The 27,320-nt window shown below is 45.2% G+C and overlaps 1 protein-coding gene across 14 annotated transcripts in view; it reads left to right on the top strand.

Annotated features, from left to right (window-relative positions):
• Nucleotides 1–27,320, top strand: part of LOC126547062 (uncharacterized) — a 273,332-nt gene that overhangs the window by 129,526 nt on the left and 116,486 nt on the right. For all 14 annotated transcript variants that reach the window (XM_050194897.1, XM_050194899.3, XM_055062716.1 and 11 more), the window contains 4 exons: nt 16,302–16,351; nt 19,922–20,071; nt 25,410–25,499; nt 25,585–25,653. In XM_050194897.1, the coding sequence (XP_050050854.1) occupies nt 16,302–16,351; nt 19,922–20,071; nt 25,410–25,499; nt 25,585–25,653 (359 nt within the window). The remainder of the gene's footprint in view (nt 1–16,301; nt 16,352–19,921; nt 20,072–25,409; nt 25,500–25,584; nt 25,654–27,320) is intronic.

Here is a 27,320-nt window from a genome sequence, read left to right as displayed (position 1 = left end):
CTCGGTGATCATGCAGATCGCGCGCAGACTTCTCGAACCCTCACCCTAAGCATTTTGTGCATCGACGCCTCCGACTGTGCGACTAAGTACATAGTCGACTCCTTGAGCCCGCGTCTAGGCATTTCACACGGCAGCTCCTCGAGCCCGCGGCTAGGAATTTCGTACGTCGGCACCTCGGACTGCGCAAATAAGCGCATCGAGTGTCCACTCCTCGAGCCCGCGTCTAGGTATTTCGCGCGTCGGCACCTCGGACTGCGCAAATAAGCGCATCAAGGGTCGACTCCTCGATCTTGCGACTAGGCATTTCACACGTCGGCACCTCGGACTGCTGAAATAAGCGCAACGAGGCTCAACTCCTCGAGCCCGCGTCTAGGCACTTCGCGCGTCGGCACCTCGAACTGCGCGACTAAGCACATTGCACGTCGGCTCCTTGTATCTGTGGCTAGGCATTTCACACATCAGCACATCGGACCTGCAACCAAGCATATTGCGCCTTCACTCTATTGTCATATCGTCACGATAGCTCGTAACAATATCTATCATACCACCCCTTCATAAAGAGAACCTCATCATGAGCTCTGTTCACTAGGCCCTGTAAGATTCGTCGGACGATCCTACCGCTGTCAACCAGATGTAGGAGTCGTCGGACTATCTCGCCGCTGCCACCATTTGAAGGAGATGAAGGTCGTAGACAGGAACTCGGTGAACAGGATTTATTTACATATTAACAGTTTAAGCAAGATACATTGGCAGTCTAGCGCGACTCCCATATGGAGCCCGCAAGACTAACATACAGCAAACAGCTTACGAGCACACAGCTCACTAGTGCATTTCTAGCCTGACAAAGAGCACTCGGCTCCCGACAACGAGCACGGCACGAGCACACTCTAGCAGCCGACAAACGCTGCTTATAAGCTCTCCGCTTGACGTCATAGTTCGACGTCATCGTTCGGCGTGGACGGAGCACGAATGGTCGGGAATGTTCGTGCAATCATTGTAAACTTGCCGCCGCCCCGCAGTATGGCTCACACACACTAATGCACACAAGTTCGAGCCCATACACACAAAGGCTCCGGAGTCGACGACCGAGGGCTTCGTAGAACTGTGCTCCGTCTCGGGTGGCGCGGCGGAGTACCACATTCCTGAGCTGACCGCGCGCCACATGGCTGCCGGTCATCCGCAGTTCTCGGAAGGGCTCCCTGTCTGGTGGGCTTAGAACACGTGCAGCGGGCTGAAAGCTGGCACGTTGCCACCCCGTACGGCCATTCCTAACAGCTCCTCCATGGCCCGGAAAATCTCGCCTGGCCAGTGCTGGCAACCGCTGGGCAGGAAGAGAATGGCTGGCGAGCAAGATGACGGCTTTGCTCTCTGCAACCCCTGCGTACTTGGAATGCCTTCAACCATCTTACAACAACTGGCACAGAAGAGTCGACCCGGCAACACAATACCGCTCAGCGTTCAAACGCCCGGAATTAGCTGCTAACCCACCAGGCCTCCTATCACAATTTCCATGCAAGTCACTCAACTGGGAATCCCAAATTTTGCCCCAAAATTTCGTGCCGCCAAAGCGAGCGTTCACGTTCCTCCTGAGTTCGACCAAACCCGACCGTCGCGCTGCACAAGAGTAAAGGTTTACGCAGAATTAAACCGAAGCCTTTCAAACACCAATACTCAAACATAACTTCAGCAGCCTAACTTCGCGAACAGCCTGTCCCTACCCTATCACAGTGGCGTACTTATCTCATGTACTGCTGCCACTGAACCGTCTGGCCAACTCCACAGGTACGTTATCACAGACGCGCTAAGTTTGAGGTCCCTATTCCGAACACGTGCTTGCATCATACAAAGTTTTCATCACGCTGACTCACATTTGTTCCTTTAATCCACACAGGACACATTCCTTAAACCAACAACCACACTTGCGTAACTTACGCAACACAGAGGAACCTTTGAACAAATGTGTCTTTTACTAACTAGCTCTTCGCACGCGTACTAGAGAAGTCAGAATATGGCTGCCTTCGACACACACGAGCAACCCAGTCATCAACGTTCTGCTTCCTTCCGTCCGCACAGGACACGCGTTAATGGACCTAAGAGCTCTTCTCAGTGCAAATCCCGCACTTACTGAAAATCTACGCGCTTAACCTTAGAAAATTCAAAAACACTTAAAAAGAAAGAAGTTTAAATAACACACACGCGTGTTACGATAGGCCTCTCAACGATAACCTTGACCTTCAGGTTACTCACGCCCACACAAAAAAAGAAAGCCTATATACTTATTAATGAACACCTTGCGAGACTACAGGTTTACTTTAAACGGGTCTTTCAAATCTCGAGCTTCTCAAACAAAACATAAACAGAGCTCATACCTTACTTATTGAAAGAAATCCTAGTCTCAAATCGCGAAAATCTGCAAATGTTCAAAAATAAAACAAAACAACACTGCTACGGAAGCTCTTGGCCTCCCGTTCCCGATTACTTCCGACTGACTCATACTTTCAGCCGTACCCGAGGTGGCCGCGGTTTGAAAGCTATTCTGGCTGCCAAGGAACAACAAAAGGGCTGACTCACTATCAGCTTCCCCAAGACGTAACAGTCCCGTGCCAATTTGCGTCCTGGCGCCCCGCTTTCAACATGACCTCGACTGACCGCGTCGCTACTCCCCACCTGGTCTCGTCTTGCCACCTTGCGCTTCTTTGTACTGCACGCTGAGCTTCGAAGAGAACGACGGAATGACGAGGAATTTAACTGCCCCGTGCCCTTTGTCCGCGTCCGTGCAGAACATGCTTCTCGGTCCCCCTTTGACCGGTGGCTCGAACGAGTTTGATGCGTCAACATCGTCCGTGACGACAGCACCTGTCTTTTCTTCGCGCCCTGCCTTTTCGTGCCTGTTGCCGTCTTTGGCTTCGCTATATTAGCCACCGCATTCCGATCCTTTCGGCGCTTCTTTCTGCGGCGCTTTCTCCTCGAACTCTCTTTCATACCGTCATCTCGCGCCTCGTGCTGGCCGTTACACATCTCGTCAGCCCGGATCGGTCTCTTACCCGCACAGTCTGAGTGATTTACATTAAAATCTACTCTCACTTTGCCTCGACTGGCGGACAGCTCAACCGACTCTGGCACAATGCAGCAGGCTTTACTCGAGTTATGCAACTCGCACTCTTGCGAACTGCCCTCTACTGCATTGCCCAGCTCACGCTGTGCATCTGCACACAGCCCGTCAATATCGATCGCTGTCTCACGCGCACAGTCCGAATGATTAACAACTGAATCATCCCTATCTAGGCTATCTAGACTGGCGGAGAGCCGCACCGATCCCTGAACAATGCAGTTGTTCTCTTGTGAGCTACGGAGCTCGCCACCCCGAGAACTATTCTCAACTGCATCGTCCAGTTCGCACTTCACTTCTGCACGCAGATCTGACTCGACATGGGTGCTCGCGTCTGTCAAGTCCGTAGCATTCTGTACCTCGCTAACGACCTCGCTACCATGAGATGCGACGCACACGCGCGGTAACTGTGCCGATTTGTTCGCAGCTGGCCTAGCTGTCTCTACAGTTCTCTGTTGGCACAGCACCTCGTCGCTCTCACTCTGGCCTTTAACGGCCTCTGTTGCCACTAAGGCTTCGTTAGCTGCTAGCACTTCGAGTTCACCTATGAACGTGCTGCTACTCTCACAGGTACTACTACTTCTCTCGGCTTTCGACGAAAATCTGCAATCTACTTCCTCACACTTTTGCTGCGTCCACCCTACAGATTTCTCAAGCCGCTGTTGACTTCCTGCGTTTAGCTGCTGCAAATCCTGTATCTGTTTCTTTACTGCTGCAATTTCTTTTTCAACCTCCTGCCGTTTTTGCTCACGCTCTTGGCGTTTTCGCTCGCGCTCTTGGCATTCTTGCTTAATTGATTCCTGTTCCCGCTTTTTGCTTAGAATTCGTTTGCCCATTTGTTCTATGAATTTCAAATCATTGTTACTTTCTAGAATGGTTTTACGAATCTCTGACTCCCTCAAGTCCTCATCTACGTTTACCTCGATCTCCTCACACAACCACAACAGGTCAGCTCTAGTGAAACACATTAGGACCATGGTCGCTACTTTAAGCTTTGGCTCTGCTGTCACAAAATACTTGCTGCGATACCCATGCAAATCAGAATACAAGTAACATATCCCAGCGAATCAAATTCAAAAACACAGAAAAATTGAAGCCTGGTAAATCTTACAGCCAAAACCAAACACTTACCCACTGAAGCAGCACCATATCACCAGTCCTTTCCCGCCGTATCCAGTCAGTTGCAAGAGGTGGTCAATCTCAAGTCGCCTCCAACTTGATCAGGATGCCGGTCGGTCACCATGTGCCAACGTCCGTCAGCTGCCGTTGCTGTCTCCCGAGTCGTAGGCCGATCTAGGAGCCGTAGTCGGATCTCACCGCTGCCATTCAGTTATTGGAGTCGTCGGACTATCCCACCGCTGCCACCAGTTGTAAGATTCGTCGGACGATCCTACCGCTGTCAACCAGATGTAGGAGTCGTCGGTCTATCTCGCCGCTGCCACCATTTGAAGGAGATGAAGGTCGTAGACAGGAACTCTGTGAACAGGATTTATTTACATATTAACAGTTTAAGCAAGATACATTGGCAGTCTAGCGCGACTCCCATATGGAGCCCGCAAGACTAACATACAGCAAACAGCTTACAAGCACACAGCTCACTAGTGCATTTCTAGCCTGACAAAGAGCACTCAGGTCCCGACAACGAGCACGACACGAGCACACTCTAGCAGCCGGCAAACGCTGCTTATAAGCTCTCCGCTTGACGTCATAGTTCGACGTCATCGTTCGGCGTGGACGGAGCACGAATGGTCGGGAATGTTCGTCCAATCATTGTAAACTTGCCGCCGCCCCGCAGTATGGCTCACACACACTAATGCACACAAGTTCGAGCCCATACACACAAAGGCTCCGGAGTCGACGACCGAGGGCTTCGTAGAACTGTGCTCCGTCTCGGGTAGCGCGGCAGAGTACCACATTCCTGAGCTGACCACGCGCCACATGGCTGCCGGTCATCCGCAGTTCTCGGAAGGGCTCCCTGTCTGGTGGGCTTGGAACACGTGCAGCGGGCTGAAAGCTGGCACGTTGCCACCCCGTACGGCCATTCCTAGCAGCTCCTTGAGCTGGCACAGACACCTGGCTGCAGAAGTGATCGAGGCATCACACAGAAGTACAATTCTGGAAAGCACCTAGCAGCTGCATATCTATCACTGGCTCTCTAATCCTAAGTTCTACAGCCATTGTCAGGTGACAATGACTGCTGACACTCAGAGCCTTCATTCAGTAACATGATCAATTCTACCAAAAGAAAAAAATGCCTCACTAATTGTACTGGAGATTGCTATCAATTGGGCAGCCTGCGGGTACAGGCTGCCTGAATGTACACTGGAACTATATTCATGCCCACATACGAGTTCTGCACGTCACTTGGTTTGAAAAACCTAGGCACCATGCTCTTTGTAAAGCAGCAGCAGTAAAGAATGCCCTATAAAAAATTGGCTGAAGGCTCAGCTTGGTTAAGCCTAGAAGATTGCGAAAGCGATACCCTTAATTGCGCCTTGGTTCGGCTGATGGTGCGGACATGGTTGCCCTTTGCTAAACTTGTGGCTATACATCATCCGACATAGCGCAAGGCAGCACGCCGACCGCTGCGAGGAGCCGAGCTGTAGCCCCATTTATCCTCCTAGTGTGACGTCACACCAGCGAGCGCCCTCTCTCGGTAGCGCCGCAGCAGCGGCGCGCAAAGCTTCGCCTCCACCATCGATGCCGCGAGCTGGGGCCCCGTCTCTCGGTTTGGCGTGACGTCACACCAGCGAGCGCCCTCTCTCGGTAGTGCCGCAGCAGCGGCGCGCAAGGCTTCGCCTCCACCATCGATGCCGCGAGCTGGGGCCCCGTCTCTTGGTCTGGCATGACGTCACACCAGCGAGCGCCCTCTCTCGGTAGCGCCGCGAGCTGGGACCCCGTCTCTCGGTCTGGCGTGACGTCACACGGTCATGTGACGCGCAGCTGTGTAAGGAGGCGCCACGGCCACCGATGGGCCGAAAGTGCGAGCAGTATTGCTTTCGCAATAAAAGAAAAGGGAGGGGGGGGAACACACCAGACTAGAGGCCACATGTACAAGAAGCCCCACATCTACAGATTTGGTGCCTTTTAGAGAACTGAAGAGAAGGTGAAACTTTGAGAGCCATTTTCTCACAACTGTTTTTCTGCCTTTCTGCTCAGTTTCTCGAGCTGATTTCTTTGTTACCGTTTAACATATTTTGACTCAGTTCCTTTTGTGATGTATCTTGGGCTACAGTGCAGGTCGTGACATTCTCGCTTTCTTATCTTGATCCTTTGTAAGTTTACGATATGGCTATTCGTCTACCCTGAAAGTGTGCTCAATGCGAAGGTAACATAAAATATGGCACTCCAAAAAATTTGTGTTTTGAAAAAAAAAGAAATTGCAAGAATGTCATGACCTTCAGCACGCATTTAGCTATGCAGTCAATACTTAACAAGCCTTCTATCACGTTTTTTAAGTTCCCCAGGCTCTCCAGAAAGTTAGAGGGAGTAAAATTCTGCTCAATAAAACTGAATAAAATGTTCTCAAGATATTGCTCTGAAACTTTGATGGAAGCATCACGGAGACATCCTAAACATTTTTGCCAATTTTCATCAAAATCCATGAAGAAATAAGGAAGTCAATTTTCAAATCCACGTCCCCCCTTGAGGCTCCTCGGTGGCGGCAACGTGCCCCTTTGGCCCTCGGCTTCACGTAGACGGCAACCCCAGACTGACCCACCGAGAAATTGGTAGATGCCTTTTCCTGGCTTTCTCTCTCTCACTTTCTACCTCTCCTGTCTTCTCCTCGCTTCATTTTACTTCCAGCTTTCCAGACAGCAAGGGTTAACTTGGGGTAGTTTATCCAACCTTGGATCTATTATATTAGGTTATAGTAGCTATGTACAGCTGGCGTGAGCGTTTCCTTCTGACTTCGCAGCGTCCCGTTGTTGGGCTTGGTGGTGGGCGGCTGGCATAGCTACCAAAATTATGGGTACTTCTGTGGCTTTTTCATCGTTCCCCCAACTCCCTGATCGCCCTCAGAAACGAGGGTGCGCCGAAGATGTTTTTAATTTCTTGGCAACAAATCACCAAATTTCCCCCCATTCCATGTCATCCATTATAAAAACTATGAAAAGACGATGAGAATGATCTCGCCCTTCCTCATGTCAAAATGTCTCACCAAAGCTCTTGGGGCAGGCTACAAAGCATTGAAAATGGCTAGCTGTGATTTCCTTTTGGAACTCCGCTATGTGAAACAGCATGAAAATCTTCTTAAAATAGTGTAATTCTTGGAAATCCCAGTGATAATATCTCCACACTGAACTATGAACACCAGCCTTGTTGTTGTCTCCGACGATGACTTGATGGAGCTAGCAGAAGCTGAAATGTTGGAAGGCTGGAGCGACCAAAATGTGATCAATGTTAAAAGAATTATGCTAAGGCAAGACGGCAAGGAGATCAAAACCAAGCATCTATTACTTATCTTTTGCTCAAGCATCCTGCCTGAGACACTCGAGGCCGGCTATGTAAAGCTGCAAGTCAGGCCGTATGTTCCAAATCTTCTTTGATGTTTCAAATTCCATCATTTCGGCCACAGTTCCCTGAACTGTCGAGGCCAGCAGACATGTTCGAAGTGTAGTTCCGGTGACCATGCCTCTGAAATTTGCAAAACGCTCCACACTGTGTAAACTGTGATGGCGGGCATCCTGCATACTTGCAGTCATGCCGGTCTCGGAAGAAAGAAAAAGAAACAGTCACAATCAATGTAAAGGAAAATATAACGTTTAAGGAGGCTCGTAGGTGGGTGTCATACCTGCCAACGAACAGCTTTCCCGAAGTGGTGCGTCAGGGGGCGGTGCTACAATGGCTCCCGGTGGCTGTCGGGCCCACACGCAGTGAGCCCGCGGTGACGCCATCTGCCCCCTTGGCGGCTACAGCTAGCGCTGCTCCACCACCCCAGCAGAAGGGGCCATCGACCTCCGGGCTGGTGGCCTTAAAGGTCTCTTCCAACGTGTCGAGGCCTTCACGTCAAGCACAGCACTCGGAAGAGTGCATATCCAGCGCCTGGCAAGAGGCGATGGACACATCCACCAGCCAGACGGCACCCCCAGCGCCTAAGGAGCAGCGAGATTCTCGTGATCACTCCAAAAAAGACAAAGCTTGCATCACGACGCCTGGAAAAGGCCCGTGATTTAACCTTCATCTCTTAAACACACAGCACAGAACACTTTTATCATAATGGAGGCACAAATACTACAATGGAATGTTAGAGGACTCATTCATAACCTCAATGATATTAGAGAACTCCTACACAAACATATCCCAAAGTTTCTGTGTGTTCAAGAGACCCATCTAAAACACACGCACTAACTTTCTTCGTAACTACACCATCATCCGAAAAGACCGCGATGAGGCTAACGTCTCCAGCGGTGTAGCAATAGTATCCGACAAGTCTGTAGCTTGCCGAAACGTTGCCCTTCAGATGCCCTTTGAGGCAGTGTCAGTTCGGGCCATCATTTTTAACAAATTGGTCACTGTATGTTCTTTTTATATATGCCTGAACCATCATCTCGAAAAAACAGACATTTATAACCTCATTGATCAGCTTCCCGAGCCTTACATACTCGTGGAAGATTTTAACATTCATAACACGATGTGGGGAGACTCACGATGTGACACGAGAGGTCGACTCATTGAAAACTTCCTTTTAAACTCCGGTGCGAGCCTCTTCAATAAGAAGGAACCAACTTATAATTCATACTCGTCAATAGACCTGTCGATCAGCTCCCTTTCAGTAAAGTTTTTCTTCTTCCGCCGGGTTCTTCCTTCTTCGTGTTTTAGTTCGCTCTCTGCTCTTCCTGAGCCGATGCCCTGCTCTCTGCTTCGGTATCCCGGGACTAACGATGCTGGATGTCAGTAATTCGAACTGATTTATTTACAGGCAGATAGTAACGGTTACAATGAGTATATAGCAAATAAGGAAAACGGGTTCACATTTACGAATGCGGCTGAGCAAGGCCTCGGAGCAGTCCGTCGCTCCTATCGGGCACCTGACGAGATCGGTCCGTCGTCTCTCAGGCCTCGGCTCACACTGCCCGCTCAGCCGCGCACATTATCACCCCCAGCCACGGGACCATGTCCCCTGGCTGCGTAACTCGCACCGGCGGTGGCCGCTGCTCGAGCCCCCCGTGGCGCCTCTGCCGGATGCAAACACTCCCCAAAGACACCCTTCTCCAGATGCCGCTACAGCGGCTCACTGCGCGATTTATGGCGCTCGCCAGACCCAGTGCACGAGAACCCCTGCCGCTTCCTTTTTCGTCGAACAGCGTCCGGCCACCGCCTTCCCAAAGCAGGCGCTATCTGGAAGCGGCGAGGGTGCGAGCCAACACAACATTGCCATGCAACACATACACAAAAACAGAGTGGGCCCCAGAGAAGTCGGGGAAGCACGCACTTAAGCAAAGAAAAAGAATGCACACATGAGCTTCACCAAGCCGAGCATTCACAACGACCTTACACCTTCTATCTTCCCTGATTTAGAATGGCGTGTAATCAAAAATTTATTCAGAAGTGATCACTTCCCAGTAACGCTTACCTTGTAACTCTACATGGCTCCCCTTCGCATGTCCCTCGCTGGAAACTGGCATCAACTGACTGGGAAGCTTTTAAGGAATCCACCTACTTATCATGAGATTTTATAAATAATTTTACTATAGATCATTCTGTATCATTCTTTACCGCTTTTATCATTGACACCATTGAAAAGTTCATTCCTCAAACAAGTGGTACTTCGTTCAAAAGGCGGGTCCCCTGGTGGAATGATGATTGCAGAGAGGCACGAAGGAGACAAAATAAAGCTTGGGGCAAGCTATGTGAATGTCCCTACGGCGGAAAATCTAATAGAACTTAAACATGTTAAATCAAAAGGAAGAAGGACAGGCAAAGAGGGTAATCTGGCAACGGTTTCTCCAAGGTATAAATTCGTATACTCAAGGGGCTAAAGTATGGGATGGGCTAGCAAGGGTAAAAGGAGAAGAAATCCATTCGTTGCCCCTCGTGAACGATGAAGCAACCAGCTTGGAAGACCAAGCTGATGCTCTTGGCAAACGCGTTGAGTGTGTTTCCAGTTCTAATCATAACCCCGAGGCATTCCTAAAGCAGAAACAAATAGCGGAACACAGGGCCATTGACTGCAAGTGCCGACAGAACGGATCCTGTAACGTACTTTTTAAAGGGGGGACCTGGGCCTTGAGCAATACCATTATTGATATTGCTGCTATAGGAACGAAATTTGTAGGTAATACCGTATTTACTTGCATAATGATCGCACCCCTGAATTTTGGCGTCAAAATTTGATTTTTTTAATTTCCCGTGTAATGATTGCACCCCGAACTTGCCGCAGCAATATGTCATGTGCCAAGTCTAGCTAATATTGATCGCACTTACCATCTGTCGAATGCTACGCAAACGACTCTTCAAGACAAACCAAGCGGTCTGCACGCATCAAACATTCTTAAGTAGATACCTCATTTCATTACTTTAATCACCTTCTGCATTTCCATGACTAAAAAAAAAGCTTCAACCAAACTTGCCTTTATTATGTGTAGGCTTTATAATGGTTGTGGTCAACTACAAAAAAGGCGCCTTTCGGTTCTTCTCATCTGCACTCGTTGGCACGCAACAAATCGCGAGCGGCAACAATAGTAGCCACGTTTACACTGATACGTTAAAAGTGTACCCTATTCACACGCCGACGCTTGTAACACAGCTAGGATGTTCACCCACCCTTAGCGTAAACATGCCGTATTAGGATAGTAGTGAAGACAGATGCCGCAGTTTCCGCAGCATGCCGGCCATGTGTTTCTATGTCGCTGGCAGCTAAGTGCGCCCATCTGTTTCTGTCCCCTCAAAGTGGACATGGCTACGTTATTGCTGCAAACTTGCCGATATTAACAATATTATTCATTACTGATACGGAAGAAACTGTTTCAATGGACATGATGTACTCACTAGAAGAAAAAAAAAAATTGCGTTCGGCGCGTTCGGCTTGCTCCGCCGGCCGCCATTTTTGTTTTGGTGTCCCGCAGCAAACGCAGGACAAAAATAAATTTTTTCTTTTCGCGGGAAATTTAACCCGCGTAATGATCGTACCCCTGATTTTGCATCAATTTTTCTGACAAAAAAAGTACGATCATTATGCGAGTAAATATGGTATGTAATTTAATGTGCTTGATGCAAATATGTAATTAGTTTTTCTCTCTATAATGAGAAAAATATTTTATCAAATTTTTCCTCTTCCCATGTTTTGGGACGACTGGCAAAAAAGTTTTGCAGTATGAAATGTAAAAGTTATGTGAAAATATTCCTGAATGTTCAAGGAGTGCAGTAAGCATTGTCTCATGTTTTTACCTCTGTTCTCTCCAAAGTTACAAAAGTTCAGAATTGTAACTTGACATGCGATATATATATTTTTTTACCTTCCTCAAAATTTCAATATGTTTGAAGGTGCAGAATGTGGTATTATAGACTTACTGCACTCCCTGGGAGCCTACCTTTCAGATAAAGCAAAAATTATTCAAGTTGGATGATTAGGCAAGTAGTAACTATGCCTCCCGGAAAATTGCTGATTACCAAAAAAATCGGGTTGAGAAAAGTGAGAAAAACTAGCCGCCATGTGAAAAAAGCATTTTATTCTCCTTCATGCATGAAATTGTCGTAGCCAATGGCTCAGAAGGCTCTAGGGGAATAATCTACATGGGGATTTCCTCGCTGCCTTCGCTTTGCACCTGCTTGAAAAGCTGCCGAGGACATTTGCTTTCTCTCCACACTAACAATGCAACGACAGTCCTTTTCAGGGGAGACACTACTATTTATATAATAATCATTTTTTTAACCGTAATAATGAAACTTTCCAACCTTATTAAGATTTCTGTGCCGATTTCAAATATGTAATTCTTTTCCCTATAGGCCATTTACTTCTGAAAATAAATGAAATTCATTGTTCATCATTTGCAGAAACAAGAGAAAAATACCCGCCCTACAGAAATTCTTATTGCTACATGTCTAATACTAGAAAACATAGAGAACACAATGGTAGGAATACCTTTTTTAGTATAACTAATATTAGTAACTCTATAGCAATTCAATATTTACTGTTCCAAATGTGAGTTCTCTACTGTCTGATCTAAAGCAGAATTGAAAAATTTTAAAGCATAAATTCCAAAATCTGTTCCTACCACTGTGTACTTCGCACACTCAGCTACAAGCCACAACAAAAATTATGGCTCTACCTGCCTTGAAGGCAGAGATATCGCTCCCACAAACCAGCAAGCAGTCAAAAATCGGTGTTTCGAGAAAACAAGAAAAAAAAAAAGAAAAAAAAAATACATTCACTTTTAATCAAAAGTGCAAAATTAATTTTGCAATATTTTGCAGTCAAACAGCCACCAAGAATGTAGTCGCTCTGACCACGGCCGCCGAAATGTGGGAAAAACATCGTTTAGCACCGTTTGCCGATTCCGGGTGGCTTGCATCGCGCGCGCGGCAAGGTTGTTGTTCACGCGGGTCGAGCTCCACGCCAACGGTATATCGCCGCAGCACGCACACACGATAACGATTTTTATGGCGAGGCCATATTCCCGTTCGCTTTTGCCTTCTGTGACACTGCCGCCGCACACCTTGCACTCTACAAACGACATCAGTGCGTTCACGGAGTCCTACTGACGATAGCGAAGCCTGCCTCGGCGTCGACTGGTGCAGCTGCAACGCCGTCGGCGTGAGTGGGCAAATCCAACTTCCGCTTTGTTGCTGGCGTTGACGCAAGGTCTTGAAGATTTTTTGAGCATTCATCTTCCTCTGCAGCAAATCCGCATGCTGCAGCGTCACGCCGAACGCGGCCGCTGTCTGGAACACCTTGTTGAGCTGGCTAGGCCTACTTCGGTATCGTCGCTGCTTCGGCATCACTTGCGGTTGGCGGCGGATGATGCAGACGATTATCGATGTTCTCCGAAGGATTGGAACGCATTTGAAAATTATAAGCTGATCGCTTCTTTTTTTTGCCGAAGTTGTGCCTCGTGGAGAACTTCCCCGGTGGATCGGTCATCGTTGCACATTTGTCACTAACCTACGAGACGCGCCGGCGCATCGCCGGAGGAATGGAGCAGACGACAGGAACCTCGCGCAGCCAACCAGAGCACACGTTTCTGGTCACGCGCTAGTCGACGAATGGGATTGCGCATTTGGACTTTTTTTCTTCCCGGATTTTAACGTCACTGGTGAGCCGCCGGAGTCACTTTTGGCGGGAAATTGAAGAAGAAAGGCTCCTCCTTCCAACAAAACCAAAATGGCTGCGATCGCGCGCATAGGGAAAGAGCTGCGCACCGCGATAAGAAAGGTTGTTTTTGCACGGAATTCAGCTCACAGTGATGTTATAAATTGATATTGTGGGCAAAATACTCTTCCACGATATGTGAAACTTGGTGAATTAAAGGAATAGTAGTTGTAGGTATTGAAAATGTTATTTTCAAACGATAAATTTTTTTTTGCGAATTTTTCACCTCGGGACCCGTGTCCCCCCTTAAAATTGATGAGTTGAGAGCCTCCTTGACTGCATGTCAGAGCTCTGCACCAGGACCTGACAGGATCATGTACGACATGGTTAAACACCTCTCTAGAGATACTCAAATGATGCTCCTCGCACTTTTCAATGCTATATGGACTGCCGGGTACCTTCTTACTGCATGGAAAGAAGCCCTTGTCGTTCTGATTCTGAAACAAGGCAAATACCCCACATTAGTAACAAGTTACCTCCCAATCACCCTCACAAGTTGTATTTGTAAACATGTTGAAAAAAAATGATAAACTGTCACCTTTTACACTTCCTTGAGTCAAACAAAGTTCTTTATCCATATCAATGTGGTTTTAGAGAAGGATGATCCACAACCGACCATCTCGTGCACATTGAAGCAAACATTCGCAATGCCTTCGTACTTAAACAATCCTTCTTATCTGTGTTTCTTGACATAGAAGAAGTGTACGATACAACTTGGCGTTTCGGAATCCTGCGTGACCTGTCGGCACTGGGCATACGCGGCAATATGTTAAACTTTATATAGAAAGCTACCTACACAACTGTACATTCCGTGTAAAAATAGGTAATGGACTGTCGCGCCCATTCATACAGGAAACTGGGGTACCCCAGGGAGGCATACTCAGTTGCACGGTCTTTTTCATTAAGATGAACACGGTTCGTACATCATTTCCACCAGCTACCGTATTTACACTATTGTAAGTCGACCACTTTTTTAAAATTTAAAAATCTGAAGTGGGGGTCGACTTACAATCGAAACCAAAACATGGCACCGCCAAAAAAGGCGAGACGAACAGCAGCTACAACGTAGTTACAATTTTATGTTTGCTCTATGGCCCTACCCGTAGCTGATCGCTATCCCACATGTTTGTTCGCCTTTCAGAAGAATTTTTCAACATTTTTGAGAGTTTTACAGTGCACACAACCACACAACACTCATGGGTGGGGGTGTCGATAGTTGATGGAAGCGCCGCTGTTCCATTTGCACCGGCACCCTCAGAACGGTGGCGCTTGCGACGCTTAGTACACATAGATTTTACGCAATTTACAGCCACTATTTTAGGCCCCTTTACAGCCACGCCACATCAACTTCTCAGAACTCGTCAGTCCACTGCAAGCTCATTAACACTGGCATGGCGCTCTTTGGCCATACCTGGCCCTTGCGCCACTAAACATCACACATTCAATTCATTTTACTTTTTGGTGATATAGCAGCTGCGCACGAAGTATGGAAACCATTGGGTAGTAATCTAGCTCGAGGTCACGGTTTGATTTTGGCTGCGGTGGCTACATTTCGATGGGGGTGAAATGCCAAAATTCTCGTGCACTTTATTTAGCTGCACATTAAGGAACCACAGGTGGTCAAAATTAATCTGAAATCCCCCACTACGACGTACCTCATCAGATTGTGGTTCTGGTACGCAAAACCACAGAATTTAATTTTAATTGTTTTTGGGTAGTGACATTTCTCTTGGATCTTCATAGAAGGGACATCACCACACGCGGAATACACGTGAAGTCAAGGCGGAGTGATGTAGGTTGCCCGGGCAACAGGAATGTGATTGGCATGTGGCGGTTCAGCTGCTCGAATCATACTTCGCAGCACGAAAAGTTGTTCACAACTTCAGAAATTTAAGTTATTGTAACCTAATGCACTTCGGCTGAGACTATTGAAAAATTTGTATAATTCCGAAATTCATATCTGGTGGGATCGTATCACTGAGGTTCTACTCTTACTGCAGCGGCAGCTGGACGCAGGCTCCAAGTCGATCTTGTCTCGTATCGCAATTCCTGTTCATGCTAGAAGTTTGACAATTGTTTCTGCTTCTCGCAAAATATATAATAAAGGCCACTTTATTCTGTCAACCACCGTTTTGTGTGCAAAACAATTTGTAGCCAATGTTTGTGTTGACAGCAGCGACAACACACTTGGGCCTGCTGGCTCAGCAGGAAGCCTGTAACAATGTGTGCTGTGTTATGTGCTCTCTCTCTCTCTCCTCCCCATCTTTCATCCCCCCCATCCCGCTCCCATGTGTAGGGTAGCAAACCGGTTAAGTTAAACTGGTTAACCTCCCTGCCTTTCCTTTTCCACTTTTTCCTTCCTTCCTAGTCACAACGGCAGAAATATTACTTCTACCCATTTTCTTGCCGACAAGAAAACCTTGCTGTTGCGCAGGAGAATGGTGGACAGCAAGGTTGCGTACCACTAGTGTGCTTGTACCGTGGAATTTCCTACCAAGAAGCTGAGCTTGTATCATTATTGTAAATCTCTTTTTCTTTTTTGACTCCCTGCCTTATCATTGTTTTTGTGATCATCTCTGGTCTCCAATAATCGCACTAGACAGCAATATGCATGGAATTGTGCCATTTCACAATGCTGTTTTGAATAATGCTTCTTTTATGTTCATGTAACCATGATGCCCCCTTACCCAATGCCTTCATGAAAGCCTGTAAGTAAATTTTCAAGTATACCGTGGCCTTTATTTGAGATAAATGTGACTTGATTTTGAACACAAGGCTGATGCTGTACAATCGAAACATATATTTTTCGTGTGCTTTCCATTGTAATGGCTGTTGGCATCTCGTGATATTCCTCTTTAAACTCCTTTTTTAATTTTGCAGGATCGAAGAGAAAAGGACCGGAGGCCTGGCCGGAGTTATGATCGAGAAAAGTACGCATTTCTGCCTCGGTAGTCACTGTTCATTGCAAATTGTTGAATTGTATAAATTTTTTTTTTCTAGCAGCGTCAGTGTGGCAAAGCTTCCTATATATGCACGCACTCACACATGCACATACGGTGTTTATCTTTTTCCTGCTCTTTTCTTTTACATGCAGAATTTGTTTTAATTACCTGTGGCAGATAGCGTAAATAACATTACGTGACGCAGTAGGCATTACCTGCATGACAAAGCAAAATGCATAATCGACGAATAAACATAAAATTCACAAATAACTTTTTTGTTAATTACAATGTTTATACAATTCTAATGCACCCAATTTTCGCTGGCCCAAAGTTAGAAAATAAAGTGCACCTGAGTGTGATACTGTCGACTTCGATTATTTCGACTCTGACGGAATCGACGAAATTAATCGAATTATCCAGCACGTTTATTTAAACAACGTGCAGAAAAAACGCCAAAACGTACCACTGATTAATTTGGCAGTATTTGCCTGGTTCGAACATTTTAGCAATTTGCTCTCGCATCAAATGTGCGCCCTTTTTGTGTGTGTCCTAAGTAGCAAACTAATGTAGAAATGGCAATAAAGCTTCTAAAGAAAGTAGAAATCTACCACGTACCCGATATTTTAGCTAGAACAATTATTGCACAAGAGCAGCCAATTTCCTCAAGGCAGCTTCGCCACACATTTTTTTTTAAAGTCAGCTTCGCTGCGGTACACTTGACTTTTAATTTAAGTCACAAAACATGGGAACATTGCGAAGGCGGTTCTACACCATGCAGCCAATTTTCGGCCCAATTTTCTTTAAAAATAAAGAACAAAAAAACTTGTTAGAATCGGGTAAACACCATAATCAAACATCGTAAGCTACACAAGGGCAGGCCGAAAAATGGTATTTTTGACTAGAAATGGTGTGGGGTCAATGCATTCACTCTCCTCCAACTCCGCCAAAACAGACGCTGCCACTAAAGGGTTCGCTATTGGGGTAACCAAAGGGGTCAGGTACAAGCGTGCTGACTGGTCAAATTGAAATTATCTGGCAAAGGCCAATTTTATGATTGAAATAACGGAAGCTTGCACCCATAAAAATGCATGGGCGCCGACCAGGACCTTTGGCTGTGATTGAATGAGCCGAAAGAACGAATTAAGAGGAATTGAATTAAGGGGAGACGCTCCTCGAACAAGATTTTTAAAATATCTGTACTAGAGATTTGAAAATCCACCCACTTATAGAGCATTACAAGCAGATTTCACATATGTCATTAGTTTCTGAGTAGCTGCTATAGTCCTTGAGTTGTGTCCTACATAGTGGCAAAATAGAGCAATTTTGTGGGTGCTTTATTGTGCAATAAATTTTCGCAAAAAGCTTTGTGCTGTATCTTATTTAACTCTTTGTAGACCACTAAGTGCCGATATCTATTCAAAAGCATCTATAATTACTGAAACTGTCAAAAAAAAATTGAGACACTTCAACTAATTTTTTTCAGTCACATGCAACTAACCTACATTTATAATTGTCTTATACTAACGAAATTTGGCATTTATACTCTTGAAGATATGTACAGTGCTGGTACCTTATTGAAAGTGCAATATCGCCTAGAAGTAGTTGCAAAAGTACACAAGGTTATATTTCAGGGAATCGAGAAAAAAAATTTTGTTGAAATGCTCGGAATGTTTTTGCGTAGTTCCAGTAATTGTACACGCTGTTTGGCTAGATACCAGCACTTTGTGATCTACAAAGAGCTAAACAAGCTATGGCACGATGCTTTCTCTGAAAATTTAGTACACAAAAAAGTGCCCATAAAAATTACAATATTTTGCCATTGTGCATCACATAACTGAAAAACTATAATAGCTACACAAAAGGTAATGACATGTTTAAAATCTGCATTGAAAACTATAATTGGCTGAAATTTGAAACCTCTAGTACAAGTACAAGTTCTTTCGATTGCTACCCAGCTTGATCCAGGTCAAAGGTGTCAACTGCGATTGGCTCCCTCCTGAGGCTTGAACAAAAGGAGCCTTTGCTCAAGTTGCGGAAAGCAGCTAATCGCAATCGAAAAACTTTTATCATGATCGAAAGTGGACCATGTGACAGCCATATAACATGCCGGCAATTCATTAAAAAAATATTTGTATAGCATGCCCCTCTTATTCGACGTAATAGTTCTGCGGAAACCCGCAAGGTGGAGAGAAGTAATTAATAAGGGGGAAATCAGACATCCACCTGTTCGTAGCAATTGCTACAAAGGAAACCCATACGGGTTCCTCGAAAGAAAAGCCTCACAGTTGAAGAAAAATTTGTCCTGGTCCAGGACTCGAACCCGGGACCACCGCCTTTCCGGGGCAGCTGCTCTACCATCTGAGCTAACCGTGGCTAGCAGATGGCAGGGGGAAGTCGAATTTGTCAACAACACGAAGCAAAGGAACGGGCATCCACCCGTTTGTCGCAATTGCTATGAACGGGTGGATGTCTGATATTCCCCTTATTAAGCCCCTCTTATTTGCAGTAAAAAAAAAAAAAAAAAAGAGGTGGGCAGAATTTACCTTCATTAACGGGAATTCCTTTTTTAATGAGCTTTGATAATGAAAGCAACACGTCGTCATTGCCATTTGCCAGTCATTGGCCACGGATATCAAGCACACGGGGACAGTGTTCGGAAGCAAATACTCTAGGTACTGCCACAGTTGAATCTCGATAATTCGAACTTGAAGGGGCCCGAAAATTTGTTTGAATTAAAAGAAGTTTGAATTAAAAGAAGGGCTTGTTCTTGAAGTATTCATGCACCATAGCACGATGCACGAACGGTACAGGTCATGAAATATTGCGGCGAGGAAGCACACAGCGAGCGAAGACCATGAAACTGCCTATGCCGGCCAACGCTCGCTTCCCGATAATGGCAGAAAACGAAACCAATGTGTTTTGGGTTCAAGGCCTCTTTAATGCTACTTCCATGTATACTCATTTTGTCTTTTCAAAGCATTCCCCGCCTCTCAAGAAGCAACTCGTGCAAAAATTAACATTGTGTACCTGTTGTATAATCTATACAAAGATTGTAAAAGTGCCTAAAGCTTCCAAGTAAATTTTTTAATAGTAGGTGGAGCTAATGTCTCGGTGCTTTGTTGCTCTGTCTCTGAAGGACAGCCATGGCAAACGAGTGTAGCAAGTCTGTCTGCACTTATGCAGATAAAGGGATTTGTAAACTGTTTATGAATTAAGCGTTGCGAGAAAACTAACGAAGAAGCAGTTTCTGTGTAGTCCACTGAAGTAGCATGCAAAAGAAATCTGTCAGTCAAAGGATTTAAACAACAGTATAGAACAAGTTTTTGTGCTTCCAATGCCAGACAGGTCGCCTCTGTGTCTTTCGCACTCTGTTGTGGCATTAGGTTGATCCCTTGCCCTCAGGTTATCACAGCTATACAAGAGAGAAAGCTTTGACATTGTGGTCTATTATTAGCAGCAAAATGTAATTCGATGCCTAGAAAGTGAGACTTAAAATTGTTTTGTGCATCCCTTTCAAGTTGCACAGCCTAATGCATTGTTACACGTCTCCCTTGCCAGAGGTAGCTATTCACATGGCACTCGACCCGACAGACCACACGGAGGTGGCTCCGAAAGGGAACCACGTTGGCGGGAGGAGCGCTTTCAGGAAGCCCCACCTCCACCTGTCAGTCGTTCACGACCTGATGAGTGGCGGGATCCCTGGAGGAGGTCAGTGGCTGCCCTTTGTCTAAACATGTGTAAAGAATAGACAGGCCTACTAGTTTGTTCGTGATCACCAAAAAGCAGTGCTAGAAGACGGCACAAGATGTGAAGCTCTTTTAGTGCTGCTTTTCAGTGATTGTGTAAAGAGTTTGTGCAGGATTTGCTGAAGTGATACTGAGTAAAAGTGACAAGGAAGGAGCCTCAGCTCAAGCTCCATTTTACAGTTGCTATTCAACACAAGGGTTGCAATTCAACAGCCCCATTTACATTATGTTGCTATTGCTTAGTAAAAGTGACGAGGGGGGAGCCTCAGCTTAAGAAACATTTTACAGTTGCTATTCAACAGTCCCATTTGCATTATGTTGCTATTGCTTAGTAAAAGTGACAAAGGGAACCTCAGGTCAAGATCCATTTCACAGTAGCTATTCAACAGTCTCATTTGCATTATGTTGCTGTTGCTTAGCAAAAGTCACAAAGGGGGAGCCTCAGCTGAAGCTCTGTTTTACAGTTGCTATTCAACAGTCCCATTTCCATTGCTATGTTGCTACAGTTCTGCTTGTGTACACCCTGTGCCCAATCATATGTTACTTCTGGGAGTTGCATAAATGTGCGTTATTGTATCATAAATATTTCAAAGAAAGGTTTCTTACTGATAATATGCATATATAATAGAACTATCAAGTACCTTAAAGAAATGCTTGCTGTTTGAACCACTTTGTTAAGCACACCGTTACTGCTCAAAAGTGTTCGAGTTTTTTCACTATTCAATGCATATAGATGACGACATGAATTTCGCTGTTGATTCCCAGCATTTCTTAATAGCAGAAATTTAAAGGGGTGCCAAATAAAACACTGAATCAATGCTGATTGTTAAGTTGATCGTATGGAAGCCTCACGTTTGTTTGTTCTTTAATATGAGTTAGCTGCAGAGGAAGTCTCTAAGAATTGTGCCACTACATTCAAATCACAGACTACAAATGGTTCATACATAGCCGAGCTTGCGATCCAGTGATTTGATAGGTCGTGCGTTGCTAGGCACTACTGCCTACCTTGATTCGAGACCCTTGCAGAAAGGACACCATGCTATCATAAAGGTCTTTCGTTAGATAGGTAGCACTATGGAGTTCTATAAGAAAATTTAATAAAATAGGCCCAACTGAACTTTTTTTCATGTTTAAATACAACCAAATAAATGTTTTGTGCATTGATAGACTACAATTTATTAATTATAGGCAAGTCATGTTCTGTGAGAGGAGCTAGATTCGTATTTACACAGTGCCAGCACCAGTCCTACTGTATGTTAATGCCTTTTCTCATGATGGCTCTCTCATTAGCAAATGTGGCACTTTCGGCACCTTGGAACAATTGTTGATTACTTTAGCTTCACCTAGAATTTCATTTTTGTTAATTGGTGAGTCCCAAAGGTACATAGGGGCTATGAGAGACACCCTAGTGATAGCAGAGGCTACAAATAAATTTTGCTACCTGGGGCACTTCGCCCATTCACCTCAGCCAAACCTCAACACATTCGTGTTTTGCCATTTCACCGCGATCCAAATGCAGCCATTGTGCCTTGAGATTGAACTTGAAACGTTGTGCTTAATGGCAGGACATTGTAGCCATGGAGTCGCCATGGCAGGTTGCATTGAGCACATTTAGTATCGCTTTAAGGTTGCACTTTTTTTTTTTCACTCAAGAGCACTTCACGTGTGGCTTAGCATATTTAATTCATGGCACGCCGCAGCCCACTGGCAAATCTTAGAGAATAGGACATGAAAGAGCTAACAGCATTGTAGAAAGGCTTACTCTCTGCAAAAGTTTCATGAATAGCGATTAACTACAGTAGAATCTCATTAATTTGGACTTTAGTAGAACATTTAGTAGAACCCTACATTTAGTAGAACCCTACAGAGCATTTAGTAGAACCCTACATATGTGCAAAGTACGCGAGGGCACCATGTCATGTCGCTAGAAATTTGGTCACCAAAGGTGACGAGGACTCCATTGTAAGTGTACGCGCCAGAATTACGTCGATATGATACGAACTGCAGCCGGTTGATACGAAAGTATGCGCATTACTTAGCCCTAAATTGACGTGTTTCATTCCGTGAGCACTGTACATGTTGCAATGCCAGGCTGCAATACCCAGGTGGTCAGCTTGAATGCAGAAATGCTGATTGGAAGTGCAGCATACGTACATTACAAACATGCACACCTCTTAATGTCGTCAGCTGTTTCATTGAATGCTGCCCAACAGCCATTCAAGATAACTACTTTTGCCACGTTGCATCCATGTGCGATGTCATTAGCGTATGAGCAAACTTTTTCGTTGCGAGAAGTGGGCTGCAAATGTTTCTTGTTACCTGATATGTATTCACCATTGTGGGTAAAAGTAGATAGCTGAACTAGACGTGATTGCCAAACTGAAGTGCAGCAGACGAAGGTGCACAAACACCCCAGGCCAGCACCCCCTTCGTCGGTAAACTTCCAGTGTGTGTATAAATTAGTACCAAACAATACCCGCTGCCATGTCCAAAAAAATTTGTTGCGATTGATTATGATTTGTGAGAAAAGTAAGGCTTCCTGAATGACTCAGCGTGCTCTAGTCCACTGTGGATATGATGAAAGATACATTTTTGCTTCAATTTCTTGTTTTAGCATGCGCAAATATTTGTCGATGACATGAAATATTTGAAATCTATTAAGGGGAGATGTGGGTCTTAAAACCAATTTTGTTAATTTTAGTGTGAACGGGATGATATTTAACAGTATTGTTCAGTTCTTTCTGCTGATTGCAAATATATAATTAGATTTTGTATATCTTCATTAGAACAAATGATGCAAAGTTTTTAATACAGAAATTCAATCAATTTCTTACGGGACTTTTCAAAAACTTAATTTTGTCAAAAGGAAAAACAAAGTACATGGCCAGAACGCCAGAGAGTAGCTCTAGCCGGTGATGCTATTTTTATTGTTCTCAGTGCAATTATAATGCAAAAATAACAGATGTAAACATAATTCAAATATTTCTGCTAATTCTCGTTTGTATTTAGTGGCAATTAAAATTTAGCCGGCAGCTTTAGAAATAAATAAATAGCATCACCGGCTAGATCCATTCGACACAAATATATTGATACCAAACATTTTGCTGGTACTTCGAAAGAACATATGAAGATCCCCCGTAAGGCAGTGTGCGGTGTCCAAAAAAATGAAGCTGAGAAAAATGAGTTTGAACTTTCAGTTCACTGTAACTTTTAATGGGCTAACAATATGGCAATATTAATTGCACCACCATGTAGCCCTGTCTTTCAGCAACAAGTTCATGACATATATATGGCCATTGTGCAAAAATAACATTGAGATATTGGTTGCAAAATCATGCATAGTCATTGAAAGCAATGCCAGAAAGCTAGCACCATGAGCTTCACATTCCTATTTTAGTTCCTTGTTGAACAGAAGGCACACAAATGGCATCCCTATGCAAATAAAGTTGTGCAGAGTTCATGGCCACAACAAAATATGTCCTTTCCACAAAGTTTACGGCTACAACAAAAAATTGGGATCAAATCCCAGTGGTGGTCGCCACATTTCAATGGAGCTGAAATGCAATCGCTTTCCAAGTGGTCAAAATTGGTCCACAATCAAATCACGGTTTTGGAACGTAAAATCCCAGAATTTAAATTGTAAAAAAAAATTATATCTCTTGCACACTCTCACAATTGTGCATTCAGCAAAATGTCACACCTATACCTATAAATGCCCAAGACTGTAGGCAGAGTCTGTTGGTGGCTTGTGCCTCTTTGCAAGCTTGTTTATCAAAGCATTTCTGTTTTTGTGATCCTTGTTGGACATGTGAACCTCCGACGATCCTTTCGCGCATGCCACACGTGGAGCACTCCAGCACAAGCTTGGCACAGAGCCCGTACTCCTTGGCGGGGTCCTTCGAAAGCATCAGCGTTTTCTTGGCGCACACGGGACACGGCATAAGTCCAAAAAAGTATTGCACCACGAATAAATCCACGATCGCAAGTTCCGTTCCGCTGCCGCTGACGTCCTCCTTCGTGTCAACACCCAGCAGCTCCAACTTTCGCTCCGTTGCAGACTGCGACGCCGGGCGCGTTTTCGCCTTATCGGCGATCGCTGCGCGCTTGCTTCTTTCTTCGGTCGTGAAGAAAACGGTATCTACACGGTCTGCGCCAACACGCGAGGCGTGGGTGGACGAAGTGTTGATGCTAGACGTACTGGATTGCAGCTCGGAACTCGATCCGGCAGAATCTTCAGGCAGACCAGCAGCCGGCAACTCCGGGTACACGACAAGCTTATCCGTCTTCTATCGCGCATTCCACGGCCGCCATCGCGCCTTGCCGAACGCTTGACGCGTAGTAGTCTTCAGACGACGATCTCCTCCAGCCATTCAGGCAGCGAAAAAGACACTTCATCGAACGTTGTCGAGAAGCGAGCGGCGCGATGAAACCACAGAGACAAGCGCGCACGAGAGCGACCAGCCTGTCGGGAACGCGGGAATCGGCACTCAAACGGCGCCGGACCAATAGGAGAGAGGCGCGCGGGGGGCGTGCGTGCTTTGGCCAATCAGCGGCACGGGCGCATCCTTCAGAAATGACGCGATAGCGTCGGTTCCTCCTCACCTACGCCATTTTGAACCGACGCAAAATACGCACAAAGAAAGCAGCTTCCAAACAAGCTCAAAATGGCGCCCGCCGGCCAACGCGTTCGCAAATGACGACGGCGCGAAGTTCGAACATTTTTGGCGATTTTTTGCTAATTCCGCGGCCACCGTGGCCCGTATAAGTGTGTTTTTTTATTATTTTCCGATTAAATTTAGGTTCTAGATTTCGCGGAGGGATTCTTGAATGTATAAACGTAGCGAAAACGCACTTTTCCGAAAATCGACTTTTTTGCGATTTTTTGTCATTTCAAGACCCGCGTCTCCCCTTAAAAAAATATTTGAATTTTTAATTGCAACTGTTCCATTTGCTATTCAATTTAATAATATTTGTACACCCATAATATTTTATGAGTAAACTTCATCAATATCTTTGTATGTACGATGCAGATCATTCTAACTCTGGCAATATAGCAAGTGCCTGACCACAGCATCCCTACTGAATAAAGCCTGGGAATATTTTTATTAAAAAGTGAGCATGTTGAATATTATTGAATGTAGAATAGCATTGAGTTGACCAAATTTTAGTATTTCTTTGCCTCATCTGCAGTATTTTTCAAATTCTGAGGTGAGCAGGTCTGTAAGCACTTATCTGTCATTGTTTTGTTATTGCTTGATGCGCCATGGCAAATTAATATATATATTTTTCCTCTTGGCCAGGTCAAAGACACCTAAGGGTCGCAGAAGTAGGTCCAGAGGTCGTAATCGGAGGTCCTTTTCGAACTGTTCCTCAAGGTCATTTTCATCCCGGTAAGGTCTTCCTACTGCTTCTTCATCTATAACACCTTTTTGATATCCGTGCACACTGTTTATCTTGCTTATATGTAACCTTCAGGTCATCAAGGTCATCCTACAGTTATTCCCGCAGCTCTTCTTCTCGAAGCTCATACTCCAGTTACGACAGGTATGTTTATTACTATGTTCTGTCTATAGTGGTAGGGTTGAGAGATTTGTACATTGGATAAATTTATGGCTACTTTAATATCAGCAGCGGCAGCAGGTGTATGTGATGTCTTGCACGATGCAAGTGTACTGGCTGCAGTAGTACCAAGAAGCATTGCATGCGCAACAAGTGTTTTGTTTATCTATTCACTCAATAAACACAAATTCTTTTACAGAAATATTTAATAGATATATTAGGAGTGCATTCATTACATTAAGTAAAATTTCTGGTGAACATTTCAGAATCATAAAGGTAGAAAGAGCAACGTGATAAGCCAGATTAATGTACACCTATGCTGCCGTGATCACTGCAAGGATTGAAAACATTACACCAGAGATGCATGATGTGTGACCCTTCGGTAAAGGGAAATGACAAGCAGCCAGAATGGCTTGGGACGATGCATTAGGGTGCTTCAATGCACACTTATACTTACTTTAAGGCAACGTTTAGAAAGCCAAATTGAGCGCCACTGCACTTTATCGTATAATTTATGTGCGATGTGATTGGAATAGTGTTTTGTCATGCACGCACAAATTTCTAAACTAACTGCGTAGCATCAGGCAGTAGAATTGCTTGTACAGTAGAGTCATTAATTCGACTCCGGTTAATTCGAGTTTTTCGGTTGATTCGATCCCGTCCAATGTCCTGGCCAGTGCCCATGCATTTCTATGCGCCCAACTTTTCGTTATTTCTGCCCTAAAATTGGCACATCATGATTATTTTTTCACAATGTGCTGTGATGACAGATCGCCCATTTTGATGTAGCCAGCGAATTTCATGCCAGTGTGCAGGGTGCAAATTGTTCTTCATCCTCGATGCCTTTCATTGTGCATTGCACACACCTTGTACAGTAGAACCCTGTTGATACGTACTTATAGGGACCGGGGGGGGGGGGGGGGGGGGGGGGGGGGGGGTAAACGTACCAGCTGGGAAAACATAACCTTGAGGAAGGGCGCACATCGCCACAGTACCACGTCAGAAACAGTCCACGTGGCTGCCAATGCAGTTATTAGATGTCTCTGTGCTCATAGTGTGACGAGGAATGGCTGGTGCGCACATGTATAATAAAGGGACACATATGGTGTCCTGTGACAGTGGCCCCTACCACAATATTTTGTGTACGCTTCCATCGCATTACACGGTTCTATTGTGTCGAAGCTGACTAAAGAGAACAGGGAATTGTGAACTTCAAAAAGACTCCAAAGTGCAAAAGGCCCTAAGTAAATGTAACCCTGTACTTGTTAGAATTGGCCCAGTTTTGGTGGTTCCCTGCATGTTTTAATTGATGCACACTTCTTCAGATGCTTCACAAACTACTCTGTGCGTGCTTTCTCTCAATGTTTGTGCAGCGCCTGGTTTGTGCAACTTTTCTCATTTCTTACAAAGCTCAATCGCCTGTTGCAATGAATTGGTAACTTGTTGTAACGAATTAGTAGCTTGTTGCAACGAATTGGTATCTTCTTACAACAAATCGGTAGTTGTGGCAGCAAATTCCTTGCTTGTTGCAACAAATTAGTCGCTTATTGCAACATGCGAGAGTCATTTTCTCCCTGCACCATTATATCTACATGGCGGCCACTTTCAAATGCTACGTAAGATGCGAGAACATTATAGAATGGCACTGTATC

Source organism: Dermacentor andersoni, chromosome 1, assembly GCF_023375885.2.
Source record: "Dermacentor andersoni chromosome 1, qqDerAnde1_hic_scaffold, whole genome shotgun sequence".
NCBI lineage: Eukaryota > Metazoa > Arthropoda > Arachnida > Ixodida > Ixodidae > Dermacentor > Dermacentor andersoni.
Note: the sequence above shows the minus strand (reverse complement) of the source record. Positions and strands in the feature narration are given on the sequence as shown.